General features: G+C 26.8%; 2 protein-coding genes and 1 long non-coding RNA gene across 3 annotated transcripts in view; 1 reads left to right on the top strand and 2 right to left on the bottom strand.

Moving 5' to 3' along the window:
* Nucleotides 1-2,129: 2,129 nt before the first annotated feature.
* LOC136080022 (uncharacterized) lies at nucleotides 2,130-5,139 on the bottom strand. Its single transcript, XR_010638384.1, has 2 exons — nucleotides 5,040-5,139; nucleotides 2,130-2,733 (listed from the first exon to the last, which is right to left on the bottom strand). It is a non-coding gene; the product is annotated as an uncharacterized LOC136080022 (long non-coding RNA).
* A 2,126-nt stretch (nucleotides 5,140-7,265) lies between these two features.
* LOC136080295 (uncharacterized) lies at nucleotides 7,266-8,204 on the bottom strand. The gene is made up of 3 exons (XM_065796914.1): nucleotides 7,836-8,204; nucleotides 7,501-7,739; nucleotides 7,266-7,418 (listed from the first exon to the last, which is right to left on the bottom strand). Exons 1-3 carry the CDS (start codon nucleotides 7,891-7,893, stop codon nucleotides 7,266-7,268), a joined length of 450 nt encoding a protein of 149 aa, XP_065652986.1. The 5' UTR covers nucleotides 7,894-8,204.
* Nucleotides 8,205-11,229: 3,025 nt separating this feature from the next.
* Nucleotides 11,230-20,440, top strand: part of LOC136071923 (uncharacterized) — a 40,408-nt gene continuing 31,197 nt past the window's right edge. Inside the window, exons 1-4 of the mRNA XM_065797743.1 lie at nucleotides 11,230-11,366; nucleotides 11,453-11,525; nucleotides 11,706-11,869; nucleotides 19,910-19,991. Of these exons, the coding sequence (XP_065653815.1) occupies nucleotides 11,470-11,525; nucleotides 11,706-11,869; nucleotides 19,910-19,991 (302 nt within the window). The 5' untranslated portion in view covers nucleotides 11,230-11,366; nucleotides 11,453-11,469. The remainder of the gene's footprint in view (nucleotides 11,367-11,452; nucleotides 11,526-11,705; nucleotides 11,870-19,909; nucleotides 19,992-20,440) is intronic.

Genomic DNA, 20,440 nt, shown 5'->3' with positions numbered 1-20,440 from the left:
TCTGCACACTGTTACGATTTTTGTATAAAGTATTTACATTTGTGCGATTAAAACTAGTTGTTTGACTGAGACTGGTAGCTTCTGGCATACGAGTAAATAATTTTGTACGACTTAAGAGTAAGTATAACCATTCACTTCCAGCTGTTTCACTCTTTTTCCAGTTTTCTAGCATTTTAAATTTCATATTGAAATGCAAGTTGCTTTGTCTCTCTAACATTAAGTCCATAATGCATATTAGATGCTTGACAAAGATGTACTGAAGGTTCATCTTCTTGTGATTTATTAAAAACATATTTATGTTTTTCATCAAAATATAAGTTATTGTAAGAAGATTTTTTTTAACCTTTATTTTCCGCTGTAAACTTGATTTTGAAATTTTATAATCTTTGCAGCTGCTCGTAGTGATAAGCTCCTAGATACAACAGCCATCACAGCAGCTTTTATAATATGAGCATCAGGGTTTAACCAATTTGTCATTCGTTGTACTTTCTTGGCTCCATAATATTTTAATAATCTCCATTATTTTAATAATCCTCATTGTTAAAATATTTTTTTTGTTGCATCAAAATCCAGATTAATATTAAGAATAATAAAAATAAAGATCGCAATGAAACTTAAAATGAGATTAAATTTAAAAAGGGTTATAGTGAAGACCTAAAAAAAGGTTAGTGAAGACCTAAAAAAATAATATTAACTGAATTTAAAATATTCAAAAAAATATTTGTCAATAAAACAATATTTTTGTTATTATTATTATTATCTTTTATCTCGCTGATTAAACAATATTACAATTTTTCATATAATCATGTAAAAAATGAATAACATCGTATAAAAAACGTTTTTAACTTTCTTTATTATATATATATATATATATATATATATATATATATATATATATATATATATATATATATATATATATATATATATATATATATATATATATATATATATATATATATATATATATATATATATATATATATATATATAGCTATTAATATAATTTTAACCAATACAATGAAAAATGTATGTCAAACAAAATCTCAACTTCAAAAAAAAATTTTTTATATATTTCTTTAAAGGTTTGTAAGAAATTAGTACAAAATATATTTAACACTAGAGGCCTTATATATATATATATATATATATATATATATATATATATATATATATATATATATATATATATATATATATATATATATATATATATATATATATATATATAAATATATATATATATATATATATTTTATCTATGTTATATATTCTGCAAACAGAATGCTCAATGTTTTTAAAGAACAAAGCATAAATTATAATAAATTAGTAAAACCACTTATCTAATTTATAGATGTCTTTAACAGCATGTTTCACCACCAGTAGGTTTATCTTCCTGATGAACCAACTGGTGGTGAAAAGGTTTTCCTAGGTGATAGTTGTACCTGGTATTTGAACGCAGGTTTTAAGGGTGCTGGCCCATACAACATTTGCGTACAAAAGCTGACTATGAACAAAACTAAATTTAGGCATATTACGTAATTTACTATCGAGAAAAGGTCTCGACTTATACAAAACACCTATCACAGATAGGTGACCTTCTGTATCTTCCATATTGGTCTTATTGAAACAAACCTTTGTTTCAAGAAGACCAATATTGTTTTTTTTTATGAAAAGATAAAAGCTAGTACTTATAAGTAATTTTAAAGCTAGTAATTAAAATTAATTAAGTAATTATATTAAGAGTAATTAAGATTTTAAAGCTAGTACAATACTTACTGTGATGTCTTAAATAATCAAGGTGAAATTTTAAGTCAAAGATATCCTATATAATTTTTTTTTTCTTTAAACAAAAAAAAACACAGTAACATAGACATTAAAACCTTATCATAAACATAAACAGAGTTTTTTTTTTGTTCATTTTTTTTGCTTTTTTACAAAACAATTAGTTAGAAAAGTTAAAATATAGTAAGTTTAAAAAGTGGTGAAATTGTACAGTGTCCCATTTCACCCTAAGTCTGCTGTCCCATGTCACCCCATTACTAGTAGGTGTGAGAAAACCTTCATTTTATATAGTTCTCTTAACCACCTGCTAGTCATATTTTTTCAATAGTTAAATTAGACATTAGTAATTAATTAAAAACTGTAAACATAAAAATATATGCTAACAAAACATAAATATTTAACATGAATGATGTCTTCAAAATCCAGGAAACTTGTTAGGTTTTTACATATTCTTAAATAATTTAAAAAAAAAATGCTTCTGAAATTGAAAAAACACAATAACATGAAGTAGTTATTGTAAATTTATCACTTTGTCTTATTATATTTTTGGCTGAGATATTGCCATGTCCCATCTCACCCTATATGGGATATGGGGTAAAATGGAACATTTTTTATATTGTTTGATACAAAATATCGAACGATATAAGAAAAATAGACTTTCTTATGCATTAGAAACATCCATCGCAATCAAAATACGGACTACATAGACACGATAAGCAAATAGAGAGACAAAATGTAAATAACTGCGCAGTACGTGAAATTTTCTTCACAAATTGTGTGGTCACTTATTGGAACAGTTTATCACAAAAAGGGTTAGATGCGTCTAGATTTAACTTCTTCAAAGGCTCAATTGCTTAAACCATCTGCTACTTGGTTTGCAGCAAATCCGTTAGGAAAGCGAACCATGGCATTACTTTTCTTCATCAATGATTTTGTATTTGCTAATTCCTATAAAAAATAAATTCAAATTCAAATTTGTTTGCTTCAGATTCACAAAATTATATGTGTTAAAATTAATCTTATTTTTTTTAAATTCAGTTCTTTTTGTTCACAAATTTGCATAAATATGAGTTTGCATAAGGCGTCAGAAGAGATGAAAAACCTGAACTGTTTTTGCTATCTAAATACTGCCTTTTGGAGTCATTTCTACCAAAGAACCTGGAGGGTAAATTATCTTGCCTTTCCGGTTTCAATCAATCTATTTCAATCTGTTTTATGAGATTTTAAAGTAAAATTTAAATGTTGCATTTTTACTGCTTTTACTTTCGTTTTGAGAAATAATATAAGATTATACTACGTTTCCGTAACGGTGAAACCATTAATATTCTAATTGGTGTTTTGGTAAATAGTTATAGTTAAATTTACGGAATTAAAGTCCTATTCTTGGCACGTGTTATTCTTTTTTGTTTTGGGAGATTTAAATTCCGAACAAAAACCATGTGCAAATTTTTACGGAGTTGTGAAAAAGGAACAAAAAAGTAATTTAAACTAATTGTACCCAGCAGCAAGGGCGGATCCATAGGGGGTGGGGGGAGGGGAAGGGTGATGGGGGCAAATGCCCCCCCCCCCCCTCTTTCTTAGAAAGTTTTGAAATTTTTAATTTTTGTAAGTTTATATTTAAACACAAAAAGTTGTTTAAAAACGGAAATAATATAGTTAGGCTGTCTAAATAAAATTACAATTTTAATAAAAATCAAAATTGTGTGATTGCTTACAAATTATAAAATCTAAAAATCCCAACCACCCCTTCCCTTATTTCCTAGATTGTATGCATCCCCCAAATCAAAAAAAAATTAAATTGCCCCCTCCCCTCCCTTACGACATAGTCTGGATCTGCGCTTGCCCAGTGGGCATTTGTTTTTAAAAGTTACGTTCTAAATGTATTTTAAATGTCTTTTAAACGTCTTCTTAGCATTCTTAAGTAAAGAACGTTTTAAAGACGTTTGAAAAACGTTTAAAAAACATTTAGAACGTAACTTTTAAAAACAAATACCCGTAGGGTAATATGCAATATTATGCAATGTAATATAAATTCTTTTAAAAATTGAACTCTTTTTAATGTTTATAATAATTGTTTAACAATTATATTCACCTTTCATTTATTAAAATATATTTTAACATTTTCTTAGAATTTTCTTTGCAATTCTATCAAATTTAATGGCCAGCCAATTCTATACCAAGAGAACGCATTTTAATTTCGGCTGTTTGATAATAATAAATTTGTTTGATAATTGTTTGATTGTTTGATAATTAGCCAACTTTTGATAGTATTGGTTGATCAAAAAATTAAAACAAACAAAATGGTAAATTGTTTTCTACCTATTTAGTTTTTAAAAATACCTTTGATAGTTTTTTGATAATTTTTTAGGCATATAAAACTAATAATTATTTCATACCCGTGTATTGGTCCCTTGGACATTATTTCTTGAAGAAATGATATTATATTTGACAGTTAATTGAATTCTATTGCAAAAATATATTACCTAACTAAAAATAGTTTCTTATCATGAAGACAACGATTTATAACACTGTGCCATTTAATAATTAGGATTATTCCACCATTATATTATTAAAAAAACAAAACAAAAACAAACCATGATACAGATTCGTGAAAAAAATGGTCAACTATATGTTAATATTTTAAAACAAAAATAAATTATAGTGATAAAACATTGAAACTGTATAAACATTGAAAGCGTATAAGAAAAACAGAAAAATTTTATTAACAAAATATTATTAAAACAAAGAGGAGATTTTCTAAAGAAAGTAATTTTGAAAGCTTATTGTTTAAAAACTTTAAACTTAAGAGCTGTTCAATATTTTTCTAGTATGAAAACAATATTTTGAGTGACTTGAAATCGTCTTTTAAATTTTTAACTTAAAATTTAAACATTTATTATACTTAGTATGATTACTAGCATTTTCTTATAGGTTAAGCATAAATTATAGGTTAAGCATAAGTAATTTTACTTAAAATGAAAAAATAAATCAACAAAACTACCATGAAAGCAGTATGTCAACTTTGTTATATGTAAACTAGCTATAACTTATGTAACTTTAGGAATCAATCCTCAAAAGTACATATTTTTATGAACAGAATTTATTGTTTTGGAAAAAGATAAAAAAGATATATTATAGTTTTATTCATGATTTATATCTTATCATTATATCTTTCTATCTTATCATCATCTTTGTATGAAATAAAAAGATACAGGTATTTTTGTATGAAATACAACTATCACAATCTAACTCACTTGTGTATGCGTGTGCGTGCATGCTTGTGTGTGTATATGTGTGTGCGTGTGCGTGTATGAACTTCAATGTTGGGATAAAACTATATCTGGTGTCTTTCGATTTAATTTGTTTAATTATAAAATAATATCTTTTTTAAGAACTATTTGACAACTTTATGATGTAATGAATTTAATGATGTAATGAATTTAATGATGTAATGAATAAATAGTCGATAGTAAAACAATAAACTTATAAATGAAACTTTTAAGAAAGATTTGACATATAAAATCTTGCACCTTATGATGCAGCAAGAACCATTAAAATTATGTGATCCATTTTTATGCAAACAAAAATGATGTCTTTTGGAATTTATCCAAATGAAAATCTGTGCTTTTGGAGTTTATCCAAATGAACTGGTGCATTCAGTTTTATTTTCACAAGCTAAATAAACAATCCCTCTTGTTTTATTTTATTATTAATTTTTTATGAGGAGTTTAATGAATGGGCTAGATTTTGAGTGCTCGTATTTCAAATTTAATTTTTATTCAGATAGCTTTCAGTTTAAATGTTATTTTTTTACCAATTAGTTGAAAAGATGTTTTTGTTTTTATTGCATAAGATTAAAATAAAACCGAAATTTTTATTGTGAAATACAAGTATTTAATTTAAAATTGAAAAAAATAATTAAGAAGCATAAAGTATAAAAAAAACTTCAAAGAAAAATAGTTATTGTAAGTTTATGTTGTACATAGATAAACAATAAAATAAGGAATAAGATTAAATAAAACCATATTAAAAAACTACTGTATATAAAAAAAAACGCATCAACAAATAACCTATAGACACACATGACAAAAATAGGTTCTAAGTTTTAGGTCAGAGTTCCCCAAATATTTTTATGGAACTTTTATCAGTGACTCTTCAGGATACTGAATATAGAAGCTTAAAAATCAAAAGGTAGCCGTTTTTGAAAAAAACGATTTCAAACTTTTGTATATTATTTTATAAAAGGGGAGGGGGTGAGAGTTGTAAAGTTAAGGTTTTCCTTATAAAAAGTCAATATTAACACTTTCTAATGATGTTAAAGTTAATCCAGTATTGCAGGCAATTAAATTTTGATCATCTTAAGATGTTAATTTTTAGTTATCTAAAATTTATCTCGAAGTTAGTTATCTCAAACATTAAAAAAGTTGTATTGGCCTTGAAATGGAGTGAAATTTTTTTTTAAAGAGAAAAAATGTCAAATTCTTTTAAAAAGACAATTCTTATTATCCATATTAACTCATATACCTGATTAACTATTCATGTTACAAAATGCAAATGTTAGAAAAAACTAAGATTTTTTTATACTGTTAGCTAACATTTAAAAAAATATTTGTATCCAATGTTTTAAATTTATAAACATATATCAAAATATCTGAATTTTTTAATCAATAAATATTAGTACTGCTGAACAATTCAGCAATTCTTCTGCTTCTAAGAGAGTGCTTTGAGCTTGTTTGTGAAACATTGAATCGTTCGATTATTGGCTTCATTTTTGAATGAGCCAATTCAGATGCCTGTTCATTGTATGGTCCAAGAGAATGACCAGTAAGTTCAATAAATTGTTGCAAGTGAGTTGAGATTATATGTATTTTCCAGGTCAAAGTAAGTTTCTTTCCTAGAAACTAATAAAATATTCTATAAGATAGATAATAATAATAGTATATTAATACAAAGCCAATTTAAAGCAAGTTCATTATATTTAACTGTACCTCTGAACAGTACTCTTGTGTGGCTTTGTAGGAACAAACAAAGTCAGTTATTAGTTGAAGATAACAAGGGTCAAGATAACTTCCGAAGGTTCCTTGAATTAATTTCTCAAATTTTCTCGTTGGACATAGAAGTGGTAAGAGTTCAATTGGTAGCCTTAGTGAAAGCTGGTCACAGTTTTTAAGAATAATCCTACATGTATTGCCTTCATATGTTCCCCCATGGTATCTTCTTCTAATACATCCAAGTGAGTTGACCCAGTCTTTGTATTCAGGCAAATAAAAAATTATATACGATTTACAAATCCCATTAACATATGAAGCTCCGGCAAACGAATTACTTCAAGAACTAGTTTTGAATTGTTTCTCTCCTTTATTAGGCATACATTCACCACATTCTATCAAAGTTTATTAATTTGATTACCAGTTTTGAAAAAAATATTCTTTTATTTAATAAAAAGGTTTTAAATTTTTAAATTAAATAATAATTAACATTTACACCTTATAATCTTTCATTTCAGAACTTCGATAACCAGCTTCCATGTACCTTTGATGCCATAGATCCAATGATAAAAATGTTCTTGTCAACCCACCAAAAAGTTCACATTCTCCTTCACACCAAGCACAAGCATACATACCGCCATGAGACTAAATTTTCTTATGTTTTTTGAAAAATCCTAATTAACTAATTAAAAGTTACATAATAAATTAATTTTAAATCATGACTTACTGAAATTCCAAGAAGAATATTAATTATTTTCAAATCAGCTGCAAGAACATATTTACAATCTTCTAGCTTTAGAAGATCCAATAAAATGGCTAAATTTTTGTGTGTCTCCTGCAAGTTTTCACAATATGCAAGAACTATGAAATGGTTAATTCCAGAGTATGTTCCATGAGAATTTTGATCTTCGCATCGTTCTTTTTCTGGATCAAAGAGGTTACCAATTACCTTAAGTGATCCACCTCCTACAAAATATTAATTTTAATTTAAAAAATATATATTATTAAGTTCTATATTATATATAAGTTGTATAATATTTCTTCATCTAATAATGTTTTTACCTGAATCAATTCCAATTCGTATTAATGTTTGGAAAGGGTTTTGCTTTCTGGAAGTCATTACAAAGTTAAGCAGCTCGGTTAATTGACAAACATAAACAAGGTCTCTTGACACATCGGTTGACAACTTTTTTTTTTTTCTTCTGCAAAAATTGTCTTCACATCATAAAATTCAGATAGGAGTTTACTTTTTTTGCAAAGTTTTTTTTCAAGATTCGCCTCAAATTGAATTCCACTTTTCCTTAAGGATTTCAGAAGGATGCGTGATTTGAATTGACTAAGTCCAAGTCGAATAATCATTTTTTCAGTTTCTTCAAATTTGACTTTCCTAATAACAAATTGAGGAACACCAATAGTTATAGGTAATGGCAACCCACCTGAATAATAAAATACCTTAGATGATTTAATCAATTCGAAAACACTAATAAATCTAATAAACAAAATACCAGTATTTAGATGTGTCTGGATTCCATGCTTAAGTTTCTTTTTTTTAATAATCGATCTTAAAACATTTGAAGTGACTTTTTTCTGAACTTTTTTTGAAGCATTAAATAACTTAGCAGAAAGATTTGTATACACGTTCATTTCATTACATTGATGTCGAATTCCTCTCTTAATCGCACATAAGCAAACGTTACACATCCTATTCGAACTTACTAATTTCTTTGTTTTTTTCATATGTGGAAATCTGGATCTAGCTATTGAACAAACTGTGCATGTTTCACAATTTCTAGTGCTTACACATCTAGATAATTGGGAAGATTGCCATCGAGTTTTAACTGCATTTGGTAGTCTTCACTTTCTTTCAGTAAATTTACATACTTTTTGCATGTTGGACAAATGCCTACATAAAGTAAATTAATTTTTAAATAATGATTATTTTCAGAAAGTATTTTTTAATAAAATAATTTCATTAGTTAATCATAATATGGAATATATCTGTTGGATAACTGTACACAGATATTGAATATTCAGGTTTAACATATATTCTTATGCAAGCCTCTAATAACTTCGGATTCAATAAATGGTCTCGTTTTTCTTTGCTGTTTGCTGTTTTGTTAGATAATATATTAGGCATTTTTCTAATAAAGTAATTTATGTTTAATATTAACAATAACGAAACAATAACTAGGATTTGAAACATTCTATTATTATATTAAACAAATAAATTACTATATAAAGTAAAGAATGCTTCCATCAACAATTCTAGGAAAATTAACATCTTAAGATGATCAAAATTTAATTGCCTGTAATACTGGATTAACTTTAACATCATTAGAAAGTGTTAATATTGACTTTTTATAAGGAAAACCTTAACTTTACAACTCTCACCCCCTCCCCTTTTATAAAATAATATACAAAAGTTAGAAATCGTTTTTTTCAAAAACGGCTACCTTTTGATTTTTAAGCTTCTAGATTTAGTATCCTGAAGAGTCACTGATAAAAGTTCCATAAAAATATTTGGGGAACTCTGACCTAAAACTTAAAACCTATTTTTGTCATGTGTGTAGAGTGATAACATAAGAAAAAAATTATAATTTTTGATGAGTTTGTTTTGCAAATTATCCAGAAAAACTTAAAATTCTTTCCCAGTAAAACCAGAAATAATCGTAAAAAAGCGACAAAAAAACAGTCAATAAAGAACTATATTGGTAAAGAATTTTATTAAAAAAAGTAAAAAGCCTTAGAGTGTTTTAAATATATGAAGTTTAAATTAGTTTCGTAATCAGAAATATTCTCATGAAAACCGGAAAATCAATTTTGAAATAAAGCCAGTTGACGAAGTTTAATCTTTAACATTTTGAATCATTTAAAATGATTTAAAAATTAAAGTTAATAATGAAAATATGACAAATGTATTATGATACAAACTTAACGACAACAAATAATGATGCTGAATATAAAAATAAAGATAATTAATTACTTTAGACTTCATGACATTATTCTCATATCATAAGTAAGTTTTGTGATATCTCTGTCATTAGGTCTTGTGAAACAAATTTATTCTCAACGCATTTTGAAAAAATTTATTTTTGACTTAGCATACCTCGATTTATTGATTTCTATTAAAAAGAAAAGATTTTTTAAATGAAGTTTTTTGATTATTTTTTTGTTGATTAGGATTTGAATGCGATGCAGATCTTAGTAGATAATTTGTTGGTAAATATTGCTTTCAAAAATTCAGCTCAATAGCTATTGGATTTTGCTTTTATAAAAGCAAAATTCACGGCCCATTTGGTCTTCTTGAGGCACCTTAAGAAGCAAAAAAAAACAAAAAAAACAATAATACAAAATTGTAAAAGATGATGTTTTGATAAACAGATGTTACATTTTAGTAATAGCTATTTAATAAAGAAAATAACTGATGAGAATAAATGGAAAGTATCATAAAGTTATAATAGATCATAATATTAGGTTATTTCAAAAAAAATTTAGTAAATAGAAGCAGTTTACGTAAGAGATTTTTTTCTATATCAAAAAGTATTTGAACAGACCGATTCTACAAACCACGGGAGTCGGTTGACTATTGAATTGAAATAAATAAATAACTACCCCCAGTTTTTGCCTTGAATCGTATAATTATTAAAAACAGCATTCTTAAAAAAAATTTAAGCGCAAAAGCCTCTTTTTGAAACATTCTGCAACAGTATTCAATTTGAAATAAAGAATACCTTATTTTAGGGGAAAAATATTTTATTCCACACAGCTATAAAAATATATATATATATATATATACATATATGTATATATATATATATATATATATATATATATATATATATATATATATATATATATATATATATATATATATATATATATATATATATATATATATATATATATATGTTTATTTTTAAGTTTGTTTTTCTAATTAACAGTTATATATTTCCGACATTTGTTACTTTTCTTATATCTTTATTGAAAAAAATAAAAATAAAAAGAATAAAAAAGTTAAATAAGTGAGAATAAAAATAAAAGCCTTATAAACATATTAAATATTTTGTATTTTGTGTTTCAACTTTTTTCTGCTTTTTAGTTTTAGATGTCTTTAGTGGAATTTAGTTTTTCTTTGTTCCATACATAAAGTTTATTTGAAGAAACAATCAGTAAAAAATGTTTACTTTACAGCAGGATAAAGGTTATTTTTACAAAAAAAGAACTGCTAATCTACCAATAGCATTTTCCAAATCGCTAATCCACCAATAGTATTTTTTAAATTGCTTGTTAATGATACATTTGAAAACATCAACAGTGTCATATTTCTAAACTTTAGTAATAATTTTATGAAAAAATAGTTTTTTTGAAACCATTTTTGCGTAGTTGATAAAAAATTCTGTTTGAAAAAATTATTGAAAATTGCGACAGTTTTGTTTAAAAGATGTTTCGTCAGTGTTAGTTACAGAACAGAATATTACACAGGTCTTTTACAGGTAAAAAATTGTTTTAACCTTTCCGATTCTTTAAATCCAATTCAATACGAACAGAGAGGATTTATTGCAAGTAGCTTCATTGTCCTTAACAGATTACAAGGTAAACCTTTGTGTGAAACATGACACATGATTTATTTTAAATACTTCTTAGAATAACAAATACTTTTTACCTATTTATTTACATAGATTCCCCCCAAAAAGTTATGCGCTGGCTTTTTTGTTTTGTTTTCGTTGTGGAGTGGAGCGTTGGTCGCTGTAGGTTTTTTTCCTAATATTTTCTTGTTTATTTCTAAATCTTTTTTACTATTCATTAAATCTAATGCATTAGTTTTATTTATTTATTTTTTACTTTTTAATAAAAGTAAAAAAATTTCAAGTATTTCCATCATAAGCTTTCACCCTCTGTATTGCGCAACTTTTTCGATTATTTGTTAGGTAGCACCGGAGAATGTCCATTTTTCCCAAACGCACCACAGCGTGATAAAAGTTGTTACGAAACACCAAACTGCAATATTGATTCTCAATGCAAGAACAACGAAAAATGTTGTGAAAATCCCTGTGGCATAACTCAATGCTTTAGTGTTGATTCGAAAAAAGATTTAGGTACCAGTAAACTAATTTTAAATTTTTACAAAACTTTTTTTTTCTTATTTTTTTTAAACATAGCTTATTATTTATAATTCTTTAACTTTTTCTTTAGTCTTTCTTTAGAACAAATTATTTTTAATTACAAATTACTTTATCAGCTACCAATTTTGATTCAAATAAGTTAAGGAAACAAATTAAAGAAATTTCGTCCAATAACAAATTTGTTAAAGTCAACTTTTAAAAACGTATAATACCCATTTGGCACAATTCCGTAAAATATTACACATGGTCTCTGTTGCGAGTTTAAAACCCCATAAAACAAAAAGAATCCAGCGTTTAAAAAACTTTTTTTGTCTAGGCTAAAAAAAAAAAAGGAGGATGAAAAATATGCATTAGATACATGTCCGTTGGGTACCATCAGTTGTTACAATTTTTTAAAATTTTTTATCATTTCAAAAAATTTTTAGGCGAGATGATTGTCATCTTTTTGTCCTATTTTTTATTATCAATATAATAACAAAATAAAGTGGTATTAAAGTTACTATACAAATGGGAAAGAATATGGTTCTCAAATTGAAAAAAAAAATTGAAATAAAGTATGATGTTCAACAGGGCTTGATTATTACGGTTAAAGCGGTTTTAAAACCAATTTTGCTATTGGTTCGTGTAAATGATCTAAATAAAATAATAAATAAACCTTAAATCGTTATGTGTGTCATGTTTGCAGACATGTATTGTAAATAAAGCTTCAAACGTATCAAAATACCATGCTTGCGGACATGTATTGTATTTAGAATATCATGTTTGTGGACATGTATTGTATTCGGAAAATCAATGTTTGCGGACAATACAAATTTCTTTCTTGCAAACAATCGCACCGATAGAGTTTTTTTTCAAATATAAATAAAAAGTGGTAAAAGTCAATAAGTTAACCTTGAGCATTTACAAAACAAAATGAATCCTGATTTACTCCATTATAACGAAGCAATTTTTATTAAATAATTCATCTAAACCTTTCATTAGTAAAATTGAAATAAGAAAGCAGTTGATTACAAAATCAAATACAGTTTAAACAGCTCTTTGAGAATTGAACATATAATTGAACATATTGTACTATCTTGTTGAGAACCCTGGTGTATCAAACAAAACAATTTCTAAAGAGTTGCAAATTGCTTTGATTGCACAGCGTTTTCAATAGATTTAACGACACTTGTACAATCAAAAGGAAATCAAGAAGAGGAAGGAAAAACGTTTTTGTTTTACGAGATCTTGTTAAAAACAAATTTCAACAAGTGTTTCCACAATACAAAAAGTAAAGAGAAATTTATAAATCTTTTAAAAAGAAAAATGTTCCTTATCTTAAAGAAAAGCAAGAAAATCTTTTAATTTGTTTTTCAAAGCTGGTCTATTAAATTATGTACAGCATCTTGTTTGATATTGATGATAAAACTTATTGTGATGCATTTTTCCTCTCTTCCAGGATACCAGTTAATTAGCAATTAATCTCAAGAAACTGATTTTTAAAATGAATTGTAAAAACTCAAATGGAAAAGTTTGCCAAAAAATTCTTCTTTTGACAAGCATTTTATGGTGAAAGAAGCTCTTTTTGTGACTATGGGAACAATGAACACTAAAGTATACATCAAAGATGCCTCAAGAAGCGTCTTTTTTTGTTTTTAAAATCTCATATTGGTAACCCCGTTATTATGGCTTAATTTAGCATCATGTCACTACTCTGTGACAAACTTTACACTGACTTAGAGTACATAAAGTAGATTTCATTGAAAACACTGCATTACACTAAATTGTCCCAAATTTCATCATAGCTAAAGATATTGTCAAAAAAAAAAAGAATAATATAAAAGAATCTGAAATCATCCGCTAAAAATTTTTTTATAGGTTCACTGCATATCTACGACAAAAAGGTTTGCAAGATATAATCATACATTGTAGTGAATTAGCAGTGGACCTATATAAGCATTTTGCGCAGTTTGTTAGAGTTTTACTCATCGGTTACTCAGTGGACCATTAGTAGCATCCGCTATAAATTAAAAAAAAAATTAAAACCCGCTTTTGGCGGGTTTCACTAATACTTCACATAGTAACCGATAAACAAAACTACTAGTTATTGTATCAAAAACCATTCAACCATAAAACTGCCATAAGTAGCTTCAGATTTGTTGTTATATTGTAGTTAGCTACATACCTACGATCTATAGCTATCGATATCTCGTAATAATATGGTTAGCTTCAAAGTTACAATACATCTATTAAGTATGTAACTTGTGAAAAAATAAAGATAAATCTGAAACTGTCAGTGGACAGTTTCAGATTTATTTTTATTTTTTCACAAGCTACATACTTACGATATATAGCTAACGATATATTGTATTATTATCGATACGATATATTGTATTATTATCGATAGCTACAAAGCTGCAATATCTACATAGCGACATGTCATAATAAAATCACAATGTTACAGTTTTATTTATTATCACAAATATATATTAGATCCAATACTGAAAACCAAGTTTTTTATGACGTAAAATGTAAAATAAAACATAGTTAGAAAAAAAATTGCTTAATAATTGCTATTAAGCTAGCTATTCGATACCTTGTTTTCCTCAGGAGAGCAACCTCGTTTTCCTATGATCTAACAAACTGTACGTTGTTAGGTATAATGAAAGAGATGAGAGGAGATGTTGGAAGATTCGGATTACAGGAGAACAACTATGCTGAAGTTGAGAACAGATCACGCTACTTGGATAAGTTTTAGGGTGCCAGAAAATTTCAATTTAAAAAAAGAAAGTTTTTTAAAAATGATATTGTTAATTCTACTGACCTATTTATGTTAGTAACTAAAGTGTATTTCTTTAGAAAATTGGATCTTTTTAATTCTTATGTAAATGTTAGTATTGATGGAGAACAAGGATCTCTTAAGATTGTAATGAACATGTTTGACCCATCAATATCACATTTTTAATTAACGCACCAGAACTATACTGTGTCAACAAATTGAGCATTCAATGAGCAATTCAAAATATAGAGAAAAATCATCACAATCTGAAAACAATTTTCGAACTTTCGAATTTTAGATCAACTCAATTAACTGAAGTTCAGTCTCAAACTCATCACATCATCCTTGGATTATCTGTAAGTACTTTATTTTATTAGCTTTAATTAGGATGAAACGTAAATTTTTAATTAGCAATACCTAAATTATTTTTTCTCAAATATAGGGCCACTGACGAAAATACTTATGTTGCAATTATGATGGGTCATTCGATGAGAAAGGAATTTAAATGACTTTCGGATCACTAGCAGATGAATTCAGAAAAATGAAAGTACCGATTTAATAGCAAGCATTATACACAGATGCAAAACTTGGAAATTTTTTTAATCTATGTTTATTAGATACAAAATTGATTGGAAATTTATCAAAATAATTCTACCACCTGAACACCATATTTATAAACACCATGTAAGTAAAGGTTCTCACAATGTGAAACTCCCTCATTTTGGAAAGGGCGGAAATTTTACAAGATCAAAACCTTTATAACATTATAACAGTTGAACAGTATTAAATGAAACTTAAAAGCTGTAGATAAATTTAAATTTAGTACAATATTCTAAAAAAATAAATTTTATTAACTCATTGCCTCCGAATTCTGGGTAAGAGGGGCCCTTTTTTCTATTTTTTGCCGACATTCTTATTTGACATAATCATGAAAATATTTAAGTTTGATTTTATTACAATGCCTAAAAGTGACATATCTGGAACATCAAAAAATCATATACCCAATACTGTGTCAATCAACTGAAAACAGTGGCTTAAAAACTTAAAGCAAAAATATCTTCAAGAGCAATGTTAAATGGCAAATTTTCATGATACTTTTTAATATAAACAAGTGATACCATGTCTGTTTTAATTTTAAAATAATTTTTCGTCTTTATTATATATAATTAATAACTTTTTATACTTTTATTAACTTTATCATACTTATTTTATTTTTATTTAGACTTTACTATTAAAATTTGAAATAAACGAAATTTAGCTATATTCTCGACCATATATTGGCTAAGAGCATCATAGTTTTTTTATTATGGAGCCATTATCTAATTTATTTAAATAATGTGTTGCTTTAAATGCATGGTTTTGTGAGTGTTGTAACTTCATTAATTTTTTTTGTGAGTGCTTTCCATGCAATATTAACATTTGAAAGATATTTAATTCAAGGCTAAATTACAGGGTTTTTCGATTATTTTGTGATTTATAAAAGATCTCAATTTATATTAAGGGTTCTTTAACAGCTTTTGCAAATAATAAATTCATCAGAATGAGAAACTTTTGTTCTTTTATCAAAACTCCTAATAACTACTGCTATGAAACTTTAAACATGTTTTTTGAATTATTTTAAATTTATATCTTATAGAGTGGCTAGAATAGCAGATAATAATTCAACAACTACATCAACTGTACAAAATAACCTTTTTGTAACAAATTGGCAGGCTTCATGCTTGCTTATTTTGAAACAGAATGGTTTTTCAGAGTGTCAGTTGTCAATTCATTTAGACATTTCTAGCGCTCTTTAGAATTTAAAGTCATGGAAGCCTAAACGTAAGGCACAATTTTTCAACTGTAATAATTTTTTAAACACACGCACTACACTAAATCCGCTAATGTTTTTTGAGTTTTAGAGTTTTTGAGAGAAAACGCTCGCGGTTGTTTTACACTACACTAGCATCTTCGTTTTTTTTTCTCCTAATGTCCACTGTCCACACTCTCTAATCAAATCTTTAGCTGTACTAATTCTTTTGCTCACTCTTACGCAAATATACTTTGCCAATTCCACAAAATGTGTTTAAATGTCTCTCGAATTGTACCACACTACGGTCTTCTTAGATTAATGATAAGAAGCAAGATCCGACTAGAACCAATAGAAAAAATGCAAACATTCCTTGATGTAAATATCCGAGTTTAAAGTTAGCGATGTGACGAAAGCTCGAAATCTCAAACCGCAGCTGCATATTGCTTGCCACAAAAGAAGTTTCTTACCAAATTTATCCAATGGTTTATTTTTGAACTTGTTGCTAACATGTCCACAAAGAATTGACGTATAAAAGTTTGGATCTTGGAGCTGTTTGAAGTCACATTTGATGTACGTTTCGTCATCCATAATTATGCAGTCATTAAATTTTGGAAGCACTTAGTCATAAAGTTTTCAAGCTCATCAATGATTGCTTATCTGATCAGTTTAGATATTTAATGACTCGACAAAACTTAAAAATGTAAAATGTCTTAACTTTCCGGACGAAAAACTCTGAAATCTTTTGGCTTGTTCTCTGTTTGCCGCGAATGATCATCGAATACTAATTGCTGCTTATTTATCCTTATAGCCACTCTTTCCTCCAAATTCTTTTGCTTTTCAATAGATAGAGAGCTTTTGTATCGTTTTATGACCATATCAACAGCAGTTTTGCTAAATTCAGATGTTTTAGCAATTGAAAGTAATGATGCAGAAAGCATTTTGTAGATAGTTGTGCAAAATTTTATTTCGTTTTTCTAACTGTTTCGATGACATTTTAATTAAGAGAAATATTTTGGCTCGTTTGTTGATGTTTTCAATTAAAACTATCATTGCTTAGTGTAATTACGCAAAAGAAGTAATTTTAAAAAGTGTATGTGACAATTTTTAAAACGAAATTTATCGACGACCGCATGCTTTATCTAAAACTTAAAGATGAAAGAACACTAAAGGTTTAGGGTCTTAATGTCAATAATATATTTTAATGATATATAATAAATTGTTGTAAAAATAACCAACCATTACTACTTTGTTTTTCCTCAAAAGCTTTTATCCTAAAAGCTATTAATAAAAGACTAATGTTACCTACAAAAAATGGAAAAATTGTGGCGTATAATTGAATTGCTAAAATCGAAACATTAAAACTTTATTTTAATGTATACTTTACATGTTGTTTGTCGTTGCATCTGTGAACAGAAAGGTGACAGTCTTAAGATATATTTATAGCTTTGTTTTAGAGAAACAAATGAGACATTTACTGAAACTGAAACCCTGTTAATGTTAACCTGTTGGACTGTCGGTGCTGCCCCGTACCATACAGAACTAATAATTTGATATTAATAAGTTGTAAGTTGTCACGCAAATAAATATATTTAACATAGTTTCATAATTTGATGGTTTGAGAACTAGGTGCCTAGTTAAGTTGCATATAACTTTATTTAAACCAAAATGATTAGAGATTAAACTATAAAATATAAAAACAAATATAAAAAAAATTGCTTGTCTAATATGTATATAAAAGTAGATACATAAAATATACTTGCTTTTATAAATTTTATGTACACAAAAAAAGTACATTGTTTTAAAACTATAAACAAGGCTTATCACCTGATATTCAGGCAAAAGATGAAAAAAAAAATTAAGCATGCCAAATCACAAAAACAAGCGAGTTAAGAAAAAAAAATGATAGAAAAATAAATCATTTATTGTCCTTCGCAGTTGGCTAACAGTTTTACAAAATGTTTTACACAGTTTTATAAAATGTTTTAAACGGTTTTACAAAATGTTACAAATGTTTTAGAAAGAGACTTTTAATTCAAGTTCTATAACCCTACTTATAATATATAATTATTGTAGTTAGGAAGTAGGGGGTAAACGGGGGTAACATGTGTACACATGTTAAAACATGATTGAACTCATTAACGGGATTGTATGTGGTTCATGTACCACATACAATCCCATTAATGAGTTTAGTTCTACAATATTGTACCTTTTTTTTAATTGGCATAAATCATTACGACACCCAACTTCCAACTTGACTTATTTAAGCTTCGTTTGTGATAATAAAATGAAAATAAATAGTAATAATAACAACAACAACAAATCGTATGCAAAATACAGCTGAACTCTAATAATTCAAACTTCTATAATTCGAAAGATCATTTTATTCGAACAAATTCTTTGGTACCTTTACCGTTTAATATTTAGTATTGAACTCCTTCAATACAAACACTCTTGTAATTCGAACATAAATAATGAGACCCTTTGAGGATTCACATTGTGTATCATGCAACATGAATTCAGCTCTTTCAACAACAATTAAACCAGTAGATAATTGGGTCCGAATGCTTTTTTGAATTTTGAAGTTTGAATATTATTTCAAACAAGAAGCATGTTTAATTTAATTAAACCACTCGTTTATAGATTTCCAGATAAACAAAGACTGCTTCAACTAAAGTAAGTTAGGTAATGCCACAATTAGACGGTTGAAAGTAACACTATGTATAATATATTTATTTTTTGTTTTGCCCTTGGGTTGTTTTTTTCTAACCTGTTATGCCAAAAAAACTTAAAAAATTGTTGTTGTTGTTCCATAAAAACTTTTTTTTTATGACCAGGACAACAAGGCTTTAAAGTATGTGTGTTTTTCACAAACCTTTAGCACTTTCAAGAAATTTTCAAAAATTTCTAGATTGTTCACTAAGTGTCCATACTTTTTTGTGACCTCTTTTTAATTAATGACCTACTTCTTACTATAGTATGGTTATCCTGCTGTTAAGCAGTGCAACCCCTATACCCTCTTCACCTGCTTGAGGTAAATAAGAAGCTTACCTAGGAAAAAAAAAACTTTGTATAACCTCCCTCTCCCTTCCTCCCCTCCTCACCCACCCGAGAAAAAATTTAAATAAATAAAATAGTTGTGGGTAATGGTAGAAGGAACAAGTAAACTTTGGATGGTAGTCCTTTTAGTAGTATCCTAATAAAAATACTCATTTTTAGTTCGACAAAATAGGCTGATGTCAGGGTAGGTATCTAGTTGCTAAAAGTTACTTTGACTCTTCCATAATGTCATTTAAAATAAAATTATAATGGAACATTTGCATTAAACTTGACAATAAATTCGAAATTTAAGAATTTCATAATAAACTCAAATGAAACATTTCCTAATGAAAATATAGTTTTAATTTAAATATGTAAAGAAAATAAATTTTAATGTCAAGATTTACTACAACTTTATTATTTTTAGAAAAATGCCCATTACAATATCCATCCTCTTTGAGATGTCAAGATGTTCGAACGAAGTTTTGCTATATAAAATCTTGTACAAGGTATTAAAATTTTGTTATAACTGATTAGAGCAAAAATGTTTTAGAAAATTTGTAAGGTTCAAATGATTCTCATTTTCTTAGCTTTGAAAATGAGAATCTCTCATTTTCAAAGCTAAGAAAATGAGAATCATTTTCAAATTCTTAGCTTTTGTTTGTATAAATAATAAATTTTTTTCTTAAATGTGGTAATTTCTTGAGGCTCTTATTGACATTTTTGATGGTTTGAAAAAAAAAAAGCAAAATCAATTTTTTTTGCTAAATCATCCTTTTATTTAAAAGCAAATATTATTTGTATTCCACTTTTTTCAAAAACACTGCATAGTTTATATATATATATATATATATATATATATATATATATATATATATATATATATATATATATATATATATATATATATATATATATATATATATATATATATATATATATATATATATATATATAA

The sequence above is a fragment of the Hydra vulgaris genome, chromosome 05 (genome assembly GCF_038396675.1).
Source record: "Hydra vulgaris chromosome 05, alternate assembly HydraT2T_AEP".
Taxonomy (NCBI): domain Eukaryota; kingdom Metazoa; phylum Cnidaria; class Hydrozoa; order Anthoathecata; family Hydridae; genus Hydra; species Hydra vulgaris.
Note: the sequence above shows the minus strand (reverse complement) of the source record. Positions and strands in the feature narration are given on the sequence as shown.

Bases quoted from the DNA above. Each gene is read 5' to 3' on its own strand.
- LOC136080295 (XM_065796914.1), bottom strand. From the start codon at position 7,893: ATGACTTCCAGAAAGCAAAACCCTTTCCAAACATTAATACGAATTGGA. The intron at 7,740-7,835 runs GTAAAAACATTA...AATATTTTGTAG, and splicing joins ACGAATTGGAATTGATTCAG to GAGGTGGATCACTTAAGGTA. The intron at 7,419-7,500 runs GTAAGTCATGAT...AAGAAAATTTAG, and splicing joins ATATTCTTCTTGGAATTTCA to TCTCATGGCGGTATGTATGC.